The 20,945-nt window shown below is 39.5% G+C and overlaps 1 protein-coding gene across 8 annotated transcripts in view; it reads left to right on the top strand.

Annotated features, from left to right (window-relative positions):
- TGFBR3 (transforming growth factor beta receptor 3) overlaps positions 1–20,945 on the top strand; it is a 143,199-nt gene that overhangs the window by 90,905 nt on the left and 31,349 nt on the right. For all 8 annotated transcript variants that reach the window (XM_017835046.1, XM_017835045.1, XM_017835051.1 and 5 more), the window contains 3 exons: positions 1,741–1,878; positions 14,953–15,136; positions 20,241–20,409. In XM_017835046.1, the coding sequence (XP_017690535.1) occupies positions 1,741–1,878; positions 14,953–15,136; positions 20,241–20,409 (491 nt within the window). The remainder of the gene's footprint in view (positions 1–1,740; positions 1,879–14,952; positions 15,137–20,240; positions 20,410–20,945) is intronic.

Here is a 20,945-nt window from a genome sequence, read left to right as displayed (position 1 = left end):
TGGTGACAAAGATGGCAGCGGTGGGCAGAAAATGGCAGTGCCTGGCCTTCCTGCAGGCAGCACTGTCACTGCCCAGATGCTGATGGGGAGAGATGCTTGTTCTTTAAAGCAGCTTGGGTTTAGTACAAATACGGATTTATTCAGTTTTCCAACAAGTTTTAATCCGCTTAACAAAGAGGAGGAGGATAGAGATGCCCTTGGTGCCCCCAGAGATGTGCCTGTGGGATTTGGTATCTGTGCCACTGTGGGGATGAGCAACACAGTCAGTCATTCTGCACATGTAAGCAACTGCTTTCTCATTGGCATGAGAGCACAGCCAGCTGTTTGCCAGCTTTTTTGCAAGTTCTTGAGTAGTGGACACCTCTAGGTGTCTGTCAGATCTGAGACCAGGTCTTGGCGTTCACTTTACAGTGATGGTGGACTTTTCAAGGGGAAATGAAGAAAATTAAAAAATAAAAAAAAAACCCTAACTTGTTCTTTTGGAAATATTTTCAACAGTAATGGGTGCCTAATTTTCAATTTGGTGTCTAACTTTCATGAAGTTAGTTTGCCAGAAGAATCTACATTTAATGGTAAACTGATGTCTGCTTCCCATTATAGAAGAATCATGCAATGGACTATACATGGTCTCAGATCTCCTTTCAAGTTCTTTAGCAGGATACAGAATTAATTCTGAATTACCTGTATGCTCATTTCTATTTGCCACCACTCAGATTGGTGGTTGTGTTTGTGTTTGCTCCCTCTATACCTTTTTGAGAAAGAGCTGTGGTTGTCTATCAGGGAATCTGCCTATCACCCATTATTGTGGGACATCAGCTTCTCTGCTCAGTCTGTGGTAGATCATCTCTCCATTGCACACTAAATGTTACTTCCTGTAATGTGGGTTGAGCTATCAAGCTAAATAATCACTGTTTAAACAGCTTATTAGATGCTGTAAAAACACTGTGATATCAGTTGCAAGTTGTCCTATGCTAAAAACTGACAGGCTGTTCTGTCATGCATTTGGTGAGGGTTTTGTCCAACATGGGACCCTTTCTAGAGGGGCAGCACCAGGATACAAGGAGCTGAGCAGGAGGGGCTTCCAGAAACCACAGACTGGTAGCTTCAAAGCCACCTGTAACAGGTTGCCTCACTTTTGTGATGTCCACTTTCTTGAGATCATTTTCCCTATATATCCTTCTAGTCCCTGAAGACAGGCATTTTCTTTCCCTAGCATATGTTAAAATTTCTTTTGGAATTTCTTCCATGAACTAGTGTAGTGCTTCCTTGTGTTTCTGGATTTTTTCCTCCTGTTTTTTGTTTGTTTAGTTTTATTTGTTTTGCAGGCTAGATTTATGCCCCTAATAGAATCAGCAGATAAGATTTTGTACTCTAAGCCAGCTTTGTGGGCTACCATCTAGAAACCAGAAATCAGAGTTTGCTTTGCAATTCGTTTTATCTCCTTGTTCTCCAGCTCTCAGCTTAGTGGTTTGACCTTTTGCATAAGCTATTTTTCATCAACATTTGCCAAGGTTTTCTTAAACACTTTAGCAGTGCTTTGCAAGCATAGAGCACAAATGTTAACTATTTCATCTTTTATATTCTCTCTGCTCTGTTGACTGATTTTTGTGGAAGTAGATTAGTCTGCAGTCTTGAGTCAAGAGGTCTGAATGCTAAAAGTCATAATATATATAAAAATTACTTTTGATTCGCTGTTTCAAATTCCAGAAAGTATTCACATATTTCTGTGTTTCTCTGTAGGTCACGTTACATTTGAATCCAATTTCATCAGTGCATATTCACCAGAAGCCTTTGGTGTTTCTTCTCAACTCTCCTTTGCCTTTGGTCTGGAAGCTAAAAACAGAAAGACTGGCACCTGGAATCCGAAGAGTTTTCTTCGTAAGTATACACAGTCCTTTGGCCTGCTCTCTATCATAGCTACTTGTCGCACAAGACATGGAGTTAATGGCATTCATTTGGAAGTTTTTCAAGCTTACATTAAAAAAAAACAAGTTAACAGTAGATCAAGTTTCATTGTAGGGCTCTGGGGAACAGTTAGGTGGTAGGGCAAAGCAGTTTGGAAAAAGTAGCCAATTACTTGTTATGTGCATTCAAGGAAAAGAAAGCAAAACTGCTTTTTCAGAGTCTGCACAATGTGTGGTTAATACTAACAGCCATTTTAGTTCAAAAGCTGTGAGGTTACAAGATTGCCAGTCCTGATTGGAAGTCTAATAGTATCGTAATGCAAACAGCCTCAAAGCAACAAGAAATATTAAGGGTGGACACTTGTTGTGTGGTCTGTGACCAAAACAAAACTTTGTATATATTGAGCTCAATATGTACAGTTACAGCTTATGTCTCTGGTGAAGCTTGGTCTATTGAAATGACCAAGCTAAGCCCAGAATGAAATAATTTTTATTTCTCAGAAAGACTGGAGCAATGCTTATAATGTAAGATCCAAATATTACCTAGTATTTGTAAATCATGTCCTTACAGTTTGCCAGGACATTTGAGTTTGCTGTTTGTAGTGAAACAGACAAGTTGTTTGGATTAAATTTTTCATGTGTGACATCATGTCTAATCATGAGTCATCTTTATGAAAGTTGCAGCTTTTACTATATTCAACTCTAATTGCAGAACTAAACTTGATTATATTTAGCTGTATCCTTATAGGGCTTAATTTTTCTCCTCCAGCACAGCTGACAGTGGTAGGCAAGACTGTTTCTGCAGTACCCAGCGGGAATGTAATGGTGTCACTGTGCATCAGCAGGACAGGAAGATGGGCAGTGCTGCAGCACTGGGAAGGGGCACTGCTCTCTCAGTTGACCTAATGTGGTGGTGACGCTGTTAAGTGCACCAAGAGGTCTATCACTTGGTGGATACCATAAGCTGTCTGAGATTGTTTTTCTTTTTCCTGTCATCAAGGTACAAGAGAAAGAGTACCCTTGATATTTTGAACTTTGAAGGACTCTGTCCTATTTCCAGTACAGTTTGTTACTGATTGGTGCAAAGAACATGAGCTTGTTTGTACTCTAAAGTATTCACAGTCTTAGGTTTTTCATTACTGTTTTGGAGACTTTTCACTGTTATCTTCTTGTTGACCATTCCTGTCATATGTCCTTAATGCAACAAGTACAGTTCAGGTCTGCTCAGGAAACAGCTGAGGAACAACGTCCTGAACAACAGTGTGATAAGAGTCCTCATTCCTCTCTGGGCCGAAAGAACAGCATCTTCCATCAGTTAATAAAATCTTGGACCTACTTTCAGTTTAATTTTGATCTTCTCTTACAATTACTATACCATCGCTCCCATTTCATATCAACTAGCTTGTATTCAGCTAGTTTGTGTTCTTCCTCCTCACCCAGGATTTTCCCTCTCCCCTTACCTTGCTCTGGGAGTGGAAAGGTGCTCCGCTGAGAGCCATCCGTTTCCGCTCAGTGCACTGCGCAGGTGTTCAGACTGTGATCATCTGAGCTTGCTTGGTTTGGCTCAGCAGGGCTTCAGCTGCCTGCATTAAGGCACAGGAACAATAGGAATGTGTCCCTAAGGCTTGGACTGCCAAAACTGTACCCTTAGATAAGTGTTTGCTTCAGAAAACTGTTTCAGGCTCTTCTGGTTACAAAAACAGGCTTGAAACTGTGAGCAGCAACCCTCAGAATTCATGCCAAGCAAGAAGTTGCCTGAACTCAAGAATTGCCACAGTAAACTTAGCCACTGATGGTGCAGGAAGGAGTGACTGTTTCTCAGGTGGGACAGGACCTGGTAGATGCCACAGGTTTGCTGCTGTGGTGGTGGGACTCAAATACCTCCTCTCAATACTCTATCTTAGACTCTGCTGGTCATGGTAAGGGCTGAAAGTTGTGGTGCCTCATGACATCCTGCCAGCATGCAGCAGTGGCACTGGGATAATGCTGCTGAGCAGATGTGGGAGCTCACCTATTTGTTGCAAGGAGTTAACCGGATCTCAGTATTGACCCATCCCTAATCACATTTAAACATCTGAATAGCTCTCCATAACCATTTTGGATCTCCTTAAGTGGCATATGATTTATGTATTTTTCCTTCCACCATGTTAAGGTTTCTATTTTTCTTTTTTATAAAGAGGTCAAAGAATCAGATTGCAGAATGCCAGGGTACTGATCCACCATTACCTCTCCCAGTTTAGTCCCTGTGGTCCCTCTCCCTCCAAAACTACATTCTCTGTGTTTTCTCTCTAAGGCAATATTTTTGCTGCAAACAGAAGCTAACTTCAGTCTCTTATTAGGGACTCATCAGCCTTCCCACTTTTCATGACCCAATTTTTGAGTAGATAGGGCAGTTTGGGATGGTAAACCATGAGGGTTACCGGGTGAACAACTTTGTGTGGTCATCATCTGTTGCTATTCCACAATTCCACTCTGCTCACAAGGACAAATGCATTGATTTCCCAAAAGCTTTCTGAAAAAAAAGTACAGAATCACACAGAAAACATGGGAAACGCTGAGGAAGCCCTAGTTGCACCTGTAGACAAGTGCAGTATGCCAAGTAGAAATCAAGGACTCCAGTTTTCCACAGAGCTGTTTGCCTGTGCTGTGCCATGCCTGTTTCCAATCCCTGGGACTGCCTCTGTCCTAGAAGAGCTTTTCCCTTTGCTGATTCAAGGGTTCTTGTTTCACGTGAGTTGTGGGACAAAGGGACATTCTGCTTCTACTCTAGTAGCAGAGAGGCTCCCTCCCTCTGTGCCAGAGCCTTCAGTAAGTTCCAAAGAATTGAGCCTGGAGGGTAAAGAGCAGCTCCAAGGGCTGCAGAGTGCAGATCACGCTTCCTTGGCCCTTGTTTAATACTGCTTGGCTCTGTCTTGTTCATTCTCCTTAAATATATAGCCAAGCCAAAAAACGGGAGTATTGTGAATCATAGAAGATTTCAAATTTGAAAAACCTTTTCTAATGCCCGTGAATTCTATGCTCAAACCAGAAGTCTGTGGCACGCATACCATAGGAGTGTCATAACTATTGTGTCTGTCTCTATGGAAGCCTCAGGCAGGATATTCTTTGACTTTCCAGCTTTTCCTTCAGACTTTCCAAACAATACATTCATTCACAATTTTATTAATGTACTGTATGTAAAATATGAATTAAATTTGTTTCATTGATTGAGCCCTAGTTAGAAAGGCAAGTATTGTTTTAACTGACAACTTCTGGGACTTGCTGCTGATAAAAGACCACACTGCTAGAGCCAGGTCAAAGTTTGTAGTTAAAGGATCATGTAACTATTAGTGAAGTCGTAGCTCTTTATTTCTTTTTAATACTAGCTATTTTTTTCCTTGTAAAGCATCATAATAAAGTTCTTAAACTGTTCTAGGAAGATGTGTTTTGAATAAATAACTAAATAAATATTACAAGTTAATTGTACTAAAAATTCAAAGGTTATTTCTAACAAAGAAGATAACTTCAGGGTATGAGCAGATAATGAACTGGAGCACTCTGAAGTGCTGTTAGTACCACTGACAGCATATTAGGGGAAACTAAGGCATATTGAGCTTAAAGGATGATTATATTGGAGCTTAGGGCTGTGTTATCATGTCCTCATAAGGAGGATGGTCTGCTGCCTTTACTCTGTGAATTCATTGTTTGAGTTTCCACTAAAGCTAAGCTGTCCCAGATTGCTTTATTTAGAGGAAAGGATGAAAAGATTTAAAGCTTGTGTCAGCACATATCCAAAAGACTAGGAAAGTACAATACTACTGAGTTAGGCTGGAGTTTAACTTCTTATCACACAGTTCAAGCTTGGTTTTTTGCCTTGGGCCTGGTTCTCCATAAGTTAAGAAGTTTAAAGTGAATGTGGGAGAAAATCCAGCCTTTGGGTGTGTATGGTTATAATATAGGGGGAAGCACAAAATACCTTCTTGATAAACATTTTTCAGTATAAAAATATAGATTTGGTGTATACATGTGGCTTTGCACTTATTTTTATCATGTAATGCACATAGTTTCTCTCAGCACAGTGACTTGTCACATGCTTTATCTTCATGGAGACAGCTCATGGTTTCATTTTTATGAAATGTCTACTGGTGGCTAAACCTCACAGTGGAATAAATTAACATTAAAATTAAGTAGCATGTCCCAAACAAACCAAAGTTTGTGTTTGGTTACCATCTGGATTTTTTGAATGTCATGCTTTGAAGAGTTATTTCCAGAAGTATGGCGCTGAATGGAAGAACAGTGATGCTTACAGAGTGACAGTACTTTGGAGGAAGCCATCATGACAGGGCATAGGTGCTAAAGGAACTTGCTCTTTACTAGTCTGTTGCCTGTGTTGTCATTTTGCTTCTCGAGGTGCTTTCCTCATCTATAAATCAGAAAGAACACTAGTGATGAGTCTTAAATAAAAATTTGGACGTCTTGAAAAAACCTGACAAAAATTCCTCTGTGTGTTTAAGAGAGAGAGAGAAAAGAATGTATGGTGACTATCTAGTGTGATGTTAGCAGTGCATTTGGCATGGACAGGTTTATTTTCAGACTCTGCACGAGTTGTTTCTATATTGACAGGTGAAGAAGTTGCTGGGAAATTATTGCAATTTTAGTAAAGTAAGTCTTGAGTTTATTCTCATAGTGTTAAAAATAAACATACCTTAGTATCATGGCATTTCAGTCCAAAAATACCTGAAATGGGTTAGTGCATGAACTCTGCCTGACCTAAGTAATTGAAAATCATCACTTCAGTTACCAGTACATCTAGTCATATTAATCTGATCGTATATTTTTACCTGCCACAAAATTACAACAGTTTGGGAACAGGCATTTTCTGTTCAGGTCTTCCTGGGCTCATTGCTCTGAAGAGTAGCACATGGGTGGTGAGCTCCATTCAGTTCAGCAAGGGGGAATACTTAGCTACTGTGCTAAATTTTTTTTGCTTCAGCAGGGAATAAATGCCAAAATTATATTGTAAAGGGGGAGTGGGAGAGGAAGTTGAAGGACATCTTCACTGGTGACTAGACTGGTTAGATTACGACAGACACAATTTTACATAAATTAGGCAACACCTGTAGAAAATGCTTTTGCCTGTGATCTTGTTGCAGGTCAGTCTTGGAGGAAAACATTACCAGACTTCTCCCACCACCCCACTTTTAAGTTTTCATACAGCAAAATAATTTCCTTCCTTCCCATCAAGTCGTCATTTCTCTCCTTCCCTAAAGCCGGTTTATTGCGAACATATCTTGGCAGAAAACCAGGAGTTTTATGAAACTTCACAGAAAGAGGGTTTTATAGGTGCTACTCAGCAAGTAATTTTTTTCTTTAGATTTGGTAGCTTTCTCAATTGCTTTTATAGCCTAGGAATGTCTTTACTCAGCAAGCTAAAATAGTGAGAATTAAATCAATGAAAGAAAGGACCCAATCCTTTGTGATTTCCTGGCAGAAATCACTGTTAGAATAGATCAAAAAAACCCTTAAATGTCTACATATGTGATTTTATATAATATATGATTTAAGAAGTAATGCTTCAGCTTTTTCTCTGAGTTAGTTATTCAGGCAATTGAATGAGTAAGAGTTATGGATGAAAAAGCACTTATGCAAGCAAATTAGCTTACTCACAAGAACTTCTTTAATAGGACTGAATGTGTGTGTTAAGTTAGCAAAATGGAGAAAGCAAGAGCAGTAACGATAAATAGAAAACCAGATCACATGGTCTTGGCTTGAGATTTGAAGATAAAGTCTTTATAGAAAACTAAGTGTTAAAATGAAGATTTTAATTATTAGTAATTTCTGTATTTTTAAGAATTAAGAAGCCATGTTCTTATTACTTCAGCCAATAGCTGGTTTATTCCTTTCACTTCATGAAAATATGGTTCACATATTTTGGGTCACTGCCACCAAACCACAGGCTGTTCTATGGTTTGTACTAGATTTGGATGACTGACAAAACTCACTGAAAAACAAGTGCTATTTGTTTTCCTGTGCCTAGTATTTAACGGGAAATCAGGAGGCTAAATTTCCAATCACTGGTTAAACAGACCCAGATGTGAACAGAATGCTCTGCTAGGAGAAGAGTGAGGAAGGATAGGAAATACATGACTAGTGATAAATTTGGTATAAATAGTGACCTTTCACTAGTCCACGTAAAACCAGTAGATTTTCAGCGTTGTGTAAAGCGTGAAGAGGGATTTAAAAGGACGTTTACGTTTCTGTAGATTCATGGGGTTATTTTTTATAAATCTTCATCGTTCTACTCAGGAGCTGGAAATAATCCTGTAGTTGCCCTTTTCCACTTGGAAAAGTTCATATGCTCCTCTCCCCTCCTCACACCATTTCCCTGCCTTTTGAAAAAATGTGAAAATTATCACTATGTGTCTAATTAAAAGCAGTGTTTAGTAAATGTAACTCTTACTGTGCTTTTTGCAATAGTAATTTTCCCTGTAGACTCTGTCTCCTGGTCTGATTCAACTACTGCAAAATACTACTTTTCTAAAGTCTGTATAACTGGATTTGCTCCCAGAAATATTAGGGGGACCTCAGGCTACATATAGTGGTGGTTCTTACATTCTTGGAAGAGGGGAGGAATTCTGTCAGCAGTAGGGATGGCTAAAAATGACAGAGTGGTAAATACATGCTTGAAAGCAGTGCATTGCCTGCATTCGGTAAAAGGAGTTTAAGATTATACAATAACCCCAGTAAGGCATCTTTAAATATCTAGGGGGGGTGGGTTTTTTTTTCATTTAAAGCTTGCTTCAGGCAGCTGTTACAGAAGAGAAGGGATATTTCTGGCTTAGGAAGCAAGATACAGTATGTGAAATGAATATGCAGTGTATGGTAAAAAATTTCTATATATGTGATATCCTAAAATAGTGAAATTTTATAATGTATAGGTATCCTGTGCTTTCACTGTAATCACTTCGGTTTGGGCAGAAATATTTCAAAAATACCAACTTGCCAGTAAATTTCAGAGAAAACAAGGCAGGTTCATGTGATGTCGTAGTTTCTCCTTTCTTGAGACTTTAAAGTCCTGCGCTTTTTTCAGAGCCTGGTTTGCCAAGTTCCTACTTGATCCCATGTAATCTAAGACATTTTTCAAAACTCGGGTTCTGTTGCTTGGTGTTTCAGCTTTGAGAGTGGGCCCTCTTCATTGGTCATCACTGCCAACAAACCTTTGTGTTAGGAGTGTGGATAGGCCAGATCTGGATGATGCTGCACCTTGTATCTCCTGCTGGTCTTTCTCATTGCTGCCTCTGACTGATCCTGAGTGTTCCTCCTTCTGGTCCTTCTAGGAGCCCAGACCCATCACTTTCAGAACCAAGATGGCTGGTGGTCAGGAAGACTTGGGCTTTAAGTTAATCTAGGCTTCAAGAGTAAGGGAAGAAAGAATATTCTGGAATTTAGTGGTTGAGATCCCAAACCCATCTTGCAGCAGACTGAAGGGCCTGGAACAGGCATCTGTGATAGTCTTCTGTATGGTCATGGCTCCTTCCCTTCTTTGCTTGCTTCAGTAAACAGGAGGTTTAACCAGTGGAAGTTTACAAAAGCAGGCAGTGGATTTTGGCAGACTACTGGTGTTAGTGACATGGAGATAGTAAATCACAACAGGTTGTGTCACTGACTCATTGATTCCAGTGGAAACTGTAGCTGCAGTTGCATAGATAGGCTTTAATTCTCATTTCACTCCTTCCACTACATGGGCTCTAACTTGAAACAGAATCCCTTCTGCTACCTTATTTTGCTCTGTCAAATGAGTGTTATGTTGAATCTATTAATATGTTGTTAGATTAATGTAAGATGGCTGGACAGTTACCTGTGTGCAATTAATAATCCCCTAAACTTTGGGAACAGATTTCCCCTTTACATGATTTTTTTGTTTGTATGTTTCTTTATCATTCTAGTAACTGTTCATTGGGGGTTTTGAAAGTTACACTTGAGTTGACACAATTTCAGCTTTGATAGAAAATCCCAGGATCTTATTTCTAGATCCATAAAGATGTGCAAGAGCCTGATCTCAGATGGTTCTGCTCTTATCCTGAGAAAACGATGAGCAGCCTTAATTATAAAAGGATCTTAGGTACCTGGCAAACTGAGCATCTCCTAGGAAGTAGAACTAAAATCTAAAATGTAATTGAGATGATGCTTCTTTTATGTGTTTGTTTTCAAAAAAATGAAATCTGGAAGCGCAATTTTGTAATTACTGTATGTGGTCTTGAGAACACTAAACTGAACATGAGAAATTTTACTACTGCCTGAAAGCATCACACCTCTGTGGCTGGTAAGGACTATGCAAAGCTGATAGAGGATTCACAAATGTTACATGGCATTTCAAAAGCAGCATGTTTCTTAGTCCCTTATCAGAGAGAATTTTTCTCTTGATGATTATAGTATGTGTATGTGGATTTATGACCAACAGAAGATACATTTTTGCCTTTTGGAATACCTGATATTTCATGGCGTTACTTTTCCTCTGTAAGGGGCGCAAAGCACATCAAAGTACAGTATCAAAAAACACCGTCTGAGTCTGATCCCCATGTGGGCTTCTCTGAAAGTTGGTTCAAGTTTTTTAATTTTATTCTGAGCAGATTTACTCCTCTCCTACATGTTCCACCGCAGGTCTGATATTGTATAGCTCAGATAAAAATATGAAGGATGTTGCTTTTTTCTGCTACTATATTTGCCTGTGTCTTGGTTTTAGGGGTGGATTAGTTGCTTAGTTGTGCTGGAGGGCCCTTGGTGAGTAGTGGTGTAGCTGTTGCTGTTAGGGGAGGGATTGGTTCATGCTGTGTGGCTGTGGACACTTAACTTTGTGTTCTGGGTCTTCTCCCAGAGCTGCCTACCTCTCTCTCAAGGCTTAAATTATGGACTTGCTTCCTACTTGGGAGTTCTGAATTATAACTATGTTAAATACTTAAAATGTCATAAAACAAACAAAGTAAATATCCCGCCTGGATCAGATTCAAATAAAAAAAGGCAATAAACATTTAAAAGGAAAGAAGGAAATAGGTAAAATAAGAAACAGAATGTGCTATTTTTGTGAGTGCAGTATTCACGCTCACCAGTGTACGTAGTTGAGATGGCTCAGGTTTGGTTCTAAGAGTTGTTCCCTCTGATGAATAGTAACTGGAAAGTTTTCTTAGGGGACATATAAAGGCTTTATTTCCCCCCCCCACCTCCTTCAGCATGAGGGAGGTGTTTCCTTGCCTTGGTACGGTGCAAAGAAAATTTCAGTTCCTATTTTCCCCAGTCATCAGCAGGGCAGTAGTGTATGTAACCAAACGTGTTCCTAAACACATTTTGTTCTTTGATGGAATACTCAGGTTTTGGTAGCAAGTTTTCAAAATACTGTACTTGATCCTCATTCCCTCTGACTGCAGAAGATACCTTTGAACTGTGGTCCTTGCTGTGGTTAGTGGCTGTGGCCAGCATCTTTTAGTCTTGCAAACGGATTTTCCATGTCCAGTTTGGAAGTTTCCTCATTTAGCCTCAGAAATGTCACAGGGTGTGTGGTGAACTCAGCAGCAGAAGATGTTTCTGGTGCAGTCGCTTTTCATGTCCTCACAACTGGAAGAAATAGAGCTGGGGCACTTTTTCCACTCAGCAAACTCAGAAAGTAACCACTACAGGAGATAAAGGGAGGAGATAAAAGTGTCTGTGGCAGCAGTTTCTTAATCACCAAGTCAAGCTGTATAATTAGTACTCCGATAAAAATTAATATATTCCCAAATATTTAAAACATTATTTGGTTTTAATGCTCTGGGTTATGCTAAGCATGTTCAAGTTGCTTTTAATTTGTTCTGAAGAGTAAGTGGTTAATGTTCAAGGCAGGTGTTGAAACAGTGATGCTTGCCTTTTTTGGAAGGGTCTGTTGAATTCTTTCCAAAAAAAATAACGTGTTTGGCTCACTTAACCTTGCCTTAGGTCTGTGTAGTAAAAATCCCAACATTGGCAGGCACAGCAGAACGCTGCAGTCCTTTCTGAAACCTGGTTAGCGGAACCAGCATTTCAAACAGACTTTATGTGATTAAAAAAATAAATTATAATAAGCTTCATGTTTATTTAAAGATGTTTACTATGTGATCACTTAGTGAGGATGCTTATGCCAGACTTCTTAGTTGCTCTGCTTACTGTCTGTCAGTTCCTCCCTCACAGGACTTGGTAACTTTGGTAGGATCTGTCCCTCAGGAAGACATTTGTCATGCTGCAGGATGATGAAAAAGGTTTTCAAGTTTTAATTAGTAATAAATGCAAACCCAAGTGTTTTCTGAGGAGGAAAGCTGTTTTGTTAGCAAACGTTTAACTATCTCAAATGAAAAATACAGTGAAAATGCATTATTGCAAGGTAATGCATTCCTTTGGTCATTATTTAGAAGGAATAATATTTTCTCTTATGCTCTCCTCAAATGTCTTAAAAGATACCCTAATGCTGCTTTACCCTTATGCTGACCATAAAAAATACCAGAAACATTGTGTAATTGAAAACTAACTACTATAGTATATTGGATAAACTGTAGTATTTTTGAGGTAGTTAAGGAGGCTTGTTTCTGCGGGTGGAATGCCAACATCTATTCAGTATTCCTCCAATTAATCACCAGTTAAGTCCTTAAATCCTGCAATTTTCATGCATGGGAGATTTTTCTAGTTAGGCTAAAGCTCTACAAAAATATCCCACGTCTCTGATATAAAAGACAGCGTTGCTAAGAGGTGCTCTGTATGCGATTTGGCATGACCTGGCTTATGCTGGGTCAGTGTCATCCTCTGAGACTGTATGCTTTTAATTTACACAGAATTCAATGTGTTAGGAGCACTCTAGAGATGTCCCATAAAATCAATCCCACAGCTTCTAAGTGGTGAAAGTACAGTGAATGCTATTTACTAAATACATTTTAGAGATAAATGTGTTGCTCTCTTTTCCTAGTATTGTAGTTTTGGGGGCAGTGGATGTACTCTAATAGTAGAATTTGCTGTCTTATTTGAGAAGTATGAGAGTATTGAGAGAATGTGGTGTAGTCTGTGTTACACTGAGTAAAGACTTCTTTTTCATTTGAAGTGTTTTATGGTAGTCATATCAAAAACAACAAATAAGGAAGATTATTCAGAATCAAAACAGATTTTAGTTTAAACTTTGAAAATTATTGTGGCAAAAGGTTTCCTAAGTTGTTTTTTGTGACAGGTGTGGTCCAATTGAACTCTGAATTACCTGGGCTTTCTCTTAGAGGAGAATATGTGATATGTGCATAATAAATACTAGCTAGAAGCACAGGGAAGAACTTAGAAATTCTTTCCATATGCCAAAAGATGTAATTTATGTGTCTACTTTGACAAATATTTTTGTTGGTGCTAAACAAATTGGTATGTATCACCCTGAAATAGTGCTGGGAACAATAGCTCCAGGGGAGGTAATAGTTGGTTGCCGTTGGGTAATTTCTGTAATTGGAACCTGACTTCAGATAATTTCTGTAAAATAATTAGCTTTATAAAAGACTTAAGAGATACTTATGACCCTTACCTGTTGTAATGTGTAAATAGTACTCTGGGCAGAAATTGTTATGATGTATTTTTCCCTCTTCCAGTCATCAGTAGTTTTGGATAAAAAAAAATATACTTTTGTTCCACCAAAGAAATCTGAGTTAATAGAAAGATGGGAAAAGTGAATGGGGAGGAGAACAACAGAGTGATTCTGACTTCTTCCTGAGGTGCTCTGAGGACAACAAAAGAAAATATAATGGTACTTCTTTCATGAAGCCTTGTCTGCTGCAGTGGTCTGGAAGTAGGGGCTGTGTGTTATATCTGAACAAGCTACAGGGCATACATCCAAAGCGATCTTCACTCATGCTTTCACACCTGAAAGCTCGTTCATCTTGCTGTGCTTTCGCTCAAGTACATATTATTCTTGACTTGATGGTTTTAGATCTTAGTGAAAGTGTTCATTGAAGGACCAGTCTGGATAGGGCATGTAGGCCCCAGTCTGTCAGCACCTTGAAGGAAGAGACAGTAAAGTATATGGATGGGTGATGGCTCCTGAGGTTGGGCAGATGAAGGAATGCTGCTGTTTCACCATTTGCTGTAGGGACCTCTTGAGAGCTGACAAATGTCTTGGAAGTGTTGGGACAGGCGAGTCAAAAGGTTGCTGTTGGGATGATGTTGTATTGTAGTAAATCTGGAATGATTTGTTTATCTCTCAAGACCATCACAAGTTGAAGCAGGTCCCAATCTGAGAGTCTGACCCTCTGCTGCCTTCTGTTCTTGAATGATGCTATTGCCACTTCAGTGAAGTTGTGTTTGAAAATCTTAGGCTTTCCTGTAGAACCTGTTACACTTCTACTTACTGTTTTTCCATTTTGACTGTTTTAAATGACATTTTAGCTTTAAATGACATTTAGTCAGGATTTCAGTTAATGTAACCTATTTTTAAGAATTTTTCTGAAGCTGTATAACTCATCTGTGTTATGTATTAGACTAAAATATTTCCTTACTTCCTGTAAATAAAGCAACAGTAAACATTTTCCCTTTCTTTTAGCCGTTCTCTTTCCTTACCCTGTGTTTATGGGCTGGCCTTTATGTGTCACTGATCTTGGACTCATGTTCTGTCTGATTTGGGAGTTACTTTAGTAGCTCCCAGTTTTATTGAGCTTCATATTCTTATCTGCCTTCATTTCCTCAGATCATCATCTTATTCTCTCCTGCTTAGTTTTCCTATTGTCTTCCAGCCCTCTCTTTGCCCCCACAGTTTATCTCCCCTTGCAGCACTGTGGTTCCACTTCTGCAACAGTATGATTTCAGAGAGTGGCTCAGAGCCCTCTGTTAGTCTGCCATGTGCACCCTACCCAGGCTCATGGGCACTTCATTTTGCAAGAACAGCTCAGAAAAAGGAATAGTTATGCAGATGGTAAAACATGTGACATTTAGGCAATAAGCCATAATCACCCTCCAGTTTGAGTGTGACAGATTACATTGCTTGAACTTGCTACTTGTCTGGGTAGTTAAATGTACTCCATTAAAAATATGTTTTTATTCCCATCAGGTGTCTTTAGGTTCCGTTGTTCAGTTTGAGAAGGGAAATTTCTCCTTGTCAGCAGAAACAGAGGAAAAGTTTTTTCCTGAGAAGAATGAACATCTGCTACAGTGGGCCCAGAAGGAATATGGAGCAGTAACATCTTTCACTGAACTTAAAATATCAAGAAACATCTATATTAAAGTAGGAGAAGGTAAACCAAAACAAAACTAACAAAATTGATAGATACTTCTGGATATTGTGTTGCCGCAGTATTATTTCACTGTTTTTTGTATTTTAATCTTTAAACATACCTCTCATTTTCCAAGAGATGTGATAAGAAAGGGGAAGGCAGAGAGATAAGAGCAAGTCTAAAGACAAGACCTTGGATTTAGGCAACTTTCAGTGGATTCTGATGCCATAATTTTATGCTCGTAACTGTGGATGCAATTGCTCAGAATCTTCAAAGAGTCAAAACTTTGCCTTTTAAATGGAATCAGCTACTCACGGTGATTGGGTGCATTTATCTGAAGAACTGGAGACCTTGACATAGGGGGTAATTTCCAAAAATACCTGAGTTATGGTTTTTTTCAATACTTGCTTGTATAAGGATCCAGGCTACTTTGGGCAAAGAATTACTACTTTCCTCACCAGAATAAGTTGCCTCAGTCTATCCTTGTGTGTTTTCATCCCAAGGAGAAAGATTTCCTGTCCCTGTGAGCCACATGCCAGATTCGTCAGGTGGCCTAATGCAGGTGGGAGAGGACTCCAGCTCCTCAGGGACTTTACAGGCCCATATTACGGTAGAGTTCGGGCTGTAGCTCTGCAGCTGAGCAGTATTGGAAAATATAACAATATGAGCCTCTGCAGCAATATTTCTATAGAAAGTCCTGCATAGCTGAACTACTTGTCTAAGAAAAAAAAAACAAAACAGCCAAAAACCCTCTGTGGAGAAAACATTCTTTCCTAACCACCTGTATCTGATCATTTGATTTCCTGACATATGAGGCTTGCCCCCCAAATCAGAACATGCCTGTGTTGGTTTTTTCCAAATCCTGCCAAATTTGTAGAGGATTCCCCTGTGTGATTTTTTTTTTTTTTTTTTGTTCTACTTGGCACCAGTCTTGGATTTTAATGCCAGAAAATCATTCAGAAATATATTTATTAGCTTATTAAAGTGCTCTTGGAACATATACATGGGAGTGGTGGTCTCTGCGTTGCAGAGATGAATATTGAATTAGATATGTCAAAAAAAAACAGATAAAATTTTGTTTGTTGATTTTTGCATCCAGTCAAACCAGGCAGCTAAAGAGGAGAGTTTTGTATCACCTTTAGAATGTGTTAAAACACAATTTAATTAGGAGTAAGTACACAAAATGGAACTTGGCAGGCAACCAAAATAGACAGTTTCTGTGAAGGCTCCTACAAACTAGCTCAGCTGTAACCGTATTGGCTTTTGATTTAAATTCTTGGCAGAAGAATGAAAGTGCATGTATGTGTGGGGGGTTATGCATGTGTTCAGGGGTGGGGAGAGGGTCAGTTCTTGAACTGCAGCAGTCATGCAAGGAGTTCTAAGGAAACCACGTGGGACATGGTCCTGCTCTGCTTCTCTGCAGACTGAACAATAGAATCACTGGATTTCACAAACCACAGCATACAGTGATGTACATTTTGGACTTTTCGTGTAAAATTTATACTCCTCAAGCAATTTTAGTAAGGTACCTTTAGCTGCCAGTCTGTGCATCACTGCTAGTATTACTCCTAATATATAGGTGGTCATGTGAAGTAGTTCCTTGCTATGTGACTGATACAGAATTTAATTGCAGTATTCATATAATTGTCTACATTTCAGATTCACTCAAGGTAGACAAATCTGAAACTGGAAGATGTAACGTTTTAGAAGTGGAGGCTGTAGCTGAATACAGTGAACAGAAAATGGAAACCAGAGGACTAAAAGATCTGAAGAAGGATGATTTTTTCATAGAATAAAGCTGCTTCTGATGCCATGGGTCTCTGAAGTCACTTTTGAAGCTGCAAATGAAAGGCAGCTGAGAGCACTAGCAAACTGGGTCAGGGCCAAGTGCATCTGAATCCTGTTGATTCTAAAGAATGGTCGATAAATACTGCAGGGATGGTGACCACAGCAAGAACTTTGAGGGGCCAGATAGGGGGTGTGGAGGAAGGGGGCACAAGAAGTGAGGTTCTTGTTGTTGCCTTGATTTGTGTAGTGAAGGAGATGACAAAGTGACTGCCATGGTAATCACTGTCAGATTCTAGAAAGGAGGACTGTTCATGATGAAAGTGGTCTTAGTACATGTTTTTCAGCAGAAGGCAGTTTAAATCCTCATGCCTCAGTAAGATACACTTGAACAAGTCAGGAAGGCTTATCAGTTAGCTAAATGTTACCTAACTCACCCAGTATTACCAGTGTAAATCCAAGGCAAATGCTAGCCTGGAGGGAGGCTAATATCATCACATTTCTTAGCTAATAAGAAAAAATGTTAGTCAGCCATAAGAATAACTAAACTGGAAAATGTACAGTCCATTTACACATGGTAACACTGTGCTTCTGTCCTGACAGAAGATGAAGCTTCAGTCATGAATCTGAATTTATAGCCTGTACACACCAGTGCACATATCCTGCGTGCCATGCTTGTGTGGTTTAATGGTTGTAGGTGATTGCATTGTGCCTGGCTTTAGCTGTATGTCCTGCTGTGGGATGAGTACTGACGAGAGTTTCCATACTCCCTACAGAGACCTCTGTAGTCCCTTCCCTGATCCTATGTCTCCCCTGCCATTAAATGTCAGTCAGGGTTTTGATCTCTGTGCTAAGGGCTGGCAGACTCCAAAATGCACATGAATAAGCCCCGCCATCAGAGTGCCCAAGGAAAATTCCAAATGCCTTGCTTATCCCCTGCTCAGACTTTGAAAGGCAAGCTCTGCTTGGATGGGATTTTTATTGCTCAATACAACTGCTGTTGCCCAGGGTGCCTGTCTTGGAGAGTGACGCTAGACCTCCTCATGATATTAAGCTTGGATATTAAACTTTTAGCCAAGAACCTGTGGATGACACCTAATTCATGCAGAATAGAGCAGGCGATGTCTGTCCTCATCTGTCAAATGGAGGTGCTGCCCACAGAAACTACAGATCCCAGTGTGCAGTCCTCTGTCTCCATCCAGGCAGTCTGGCACCCGCGGAAGAAGGTGGCTGCTGGATGCTTGTGCACACAGCTCCACCACGTGCCTTCTGCACAGAGGGGCCCCTCGGCACCTGGGCCTGCTGGCTGAAGACCCTCTGGTGAGGGTGTTGCTGCCAAAACTCATGTCTGATTCCATGCTGGGAGTCTGTGGAGATTAGAGAGGCACAGAGTCGGTAAATTGACTGTTTGTTGACTGGTTTGGTAATGTTTTTAATTGGTTGCAGACACCTGCAGTCCCTTTCCAAAGTAAGTAGACAGCCCTGAAACTAACAAAGAAAAGAAGGGTAGTGAGCAAAGAAAGATGAAATGGATCCCCTTTTCTCTTCAGTTCCAGCCCAGATTTTGGTAACTGGTAGGGATGAGAGTAAATACATTTTGGTGTGTGTGTCAAGTAGCCATTGATAGAGTTAAAATTTGCTGCAGAGGAAAAGCGTGCTATCGAGTGGAGGCCCAGGCTGGGAAGCCTCTGTGCTTCTGGCGGCAAGAGTAGCAGTTCTGGAGAGCTCCAGAGACACTTAATGGAAGTGCCAGGAGCAAGAACCGATTTCTTTGCAATGGCAAATGATAGCACGTGTATTAACTATCCACAAAATGCTCAGAGGCTGTTATTTTATGGCCTGAATTGTGTTGCACAGCAGCTAGGAAGCAAATAGCTAGTATCTCTGTGTCTGTGTGTGTATGTGAATATATATATATAAATTCAAGCTCAGCATAAGCCATTTGGGATCATTTTCCATTCTGTGCTGTTGTGGGAGGAGCTGGCAGCACTGCAGCTGCGTTCAAGGCTAATCTGGCAGGGCACATACCAGATGTTAGAGGAGTGCTTTGCTTGGGCAGTATGAATAGTTACAGCCTTATACAGCTTTCCTAGATTCTGTAGGGAAGACAGCACAGTTAATTTCAAAGGCTACTTTGTGTAAGATCAGGAGAAGAAACTCCCCTAATTTTTTCTGCAGAGGCCAGGGCCATAGGAGTCTCTGGTCTCTCTGCAAAGTTGTGCAGCACAAACAAATGCGCTTCAGAGGTGACATTTCAGTGGTCGGTTAGGGAGCGCATGGTCTTAGCTAAGTTATTAAGAGTTTGTCCACAGTTTTGTGTGCACAGTGCATGCTTTTGATTTATTTCTTTTTTTTTAATCTTGCTACTGACCTTAATAGGAAAAGTCTTTCTTATAAAGCAATGGTCCAAAAGCCAGCCATTTGCAATTATATTCTTACAGAACCTTGTGCCTTTGAACATGATACTTAGTCCTTCTGTGTATTATAACAATTCATATGTGAAACTATCTCAGAAATGCAAAGTATTCGTGATTTTAAGTGGAAATACTGTTTCTTATGGTATAGCAACATAAGCTGTGCATGAGAACTTCATACCAAGTGACTATTTTTTATAGTTTGCATTTTGCACTAGTTAATGCTCATGATCAGTTAGGCAGTTAAAACCAAAAGAGAGTGAATATCTATGCTAGAATTTCATCATTTCAGTTACGGATATTATGATCAGACCTCCTTAATATCAACAACTGGTTTCATCCTTTTCTTGCTGTATTCAGTTTTCCACACACAAGAGAACTGCAGTATTTCTAGAGAGCACTGACTCTGACTACACAATGTATAGGGAAATAGATTGAGTAAGAAAATGGAAAGTACTTTCTGTGGTATTTTAAATATGGTAAGTTTATAATAACAAGAATAAAACATTTTCCAGAGGGAGAAGGAATTGATCACAAAAGGTTTCTGAGTAAATTGCAAAAGAAAAATATTTTTTAAAGGCACAAGGAACAAATTAAATGTATTTTATTCATTTTGAAAAACGCTCACATATTTTCCTTCAATATTGTTTTCAAATTTCTCTTTGTAGGAATTTTCTTTCATTAAATGTTTGATTCCATAAATAGAAGCTGTTCAGTTTAGAAGTATATATTTTATGTCAGAAATGTGATGTTACTGCAACAGTGATCTCCCTTTCAATATGATGTTGATTTGTTGTGCTTACAGTAGATAATAGATATACCTTTCAGCAATATAGTGCCACACTGAAGTAGACGCAGTATATATATATATCTAAACTGATAGCTGTGTTTAAAGGTACACATGCCTTTTTTTTTTCCCTCTCCAGATCAAGTTTTTCCTCCCTCGTGCAACATTAAAAAGAATTTTCTCTCTTTAAATTACCTTGCGGGATACCTACAACCAAAGCCAGCAGAGGGATGCCTTATGTCTAACTTAGTCCAAGAAAGAGAAGTTCATATCATTGAACTAAGCACTCCAAATTCCAATCCTAACAGGTAAAATGTCATCTAAATAGACTAAAAATGTTTGTAATCATAACTAAAGGTTTCACCTGTCTATTTAAAAATCAACTGAAAGTAACCATTTTATACTTACAAGAAAAGCTCGGACTTTAGTACTTTGCCTTAAATAGAAATTAGTTCTTCAGTATGTAATGATTTTGGATTCTGCTTCACAATCACAGGATCTTTCTGGACAAGACTGCAAAGCACAGTTTCTATGGACTATATCCCGCCCCCCTTCTTGCTCAATCAATTGAATTTTTCCAAGACTAAGGTGAATAAGGGAATATCAGTAAGGGCAGCATCTGACAGATAGGGTTTAAGGTTAGACTACTGTATGAGGAGGTGAAAGAGAGGTTGAAAGTAATCTTGACCTGTCATTGGTTGGAATGACTGGCAAGAAAGCCTAGGACAGTGGCTTCCAAACAGTGGTCCAGAGGTTGCAAATGACCTGTGGTCTATGGTAATTGTTCCACAGTTGGTCTGAAGATCCATGACAGTATTTTCTGTCAAGTTTCCAGTTGAGTTTA

The sequence above is a fragment of the Lepidothrix coronata genome, unplaced genomic scaffold (assembly GCF_001604755.1).
Source record: "Lepidothrix coronata isolate B3197 unplaced genomic scaffold, Lepidothrix_coronata-1.0 Scaffold247, whole genome shotgun sequence".
In the NCBI taxonomy this organism is placed as follows: domain Eukaryota; kingdom Metazoa; phylum Chordata; class Aves; order Passeriformes; family Pipridae; genus Lepidothrix; species Lepidothrix coronata.
Note: the sequence above shows the minus strand (reverse complement) of the source record. Positions and strands in the feature narration are given on the sequence as shown.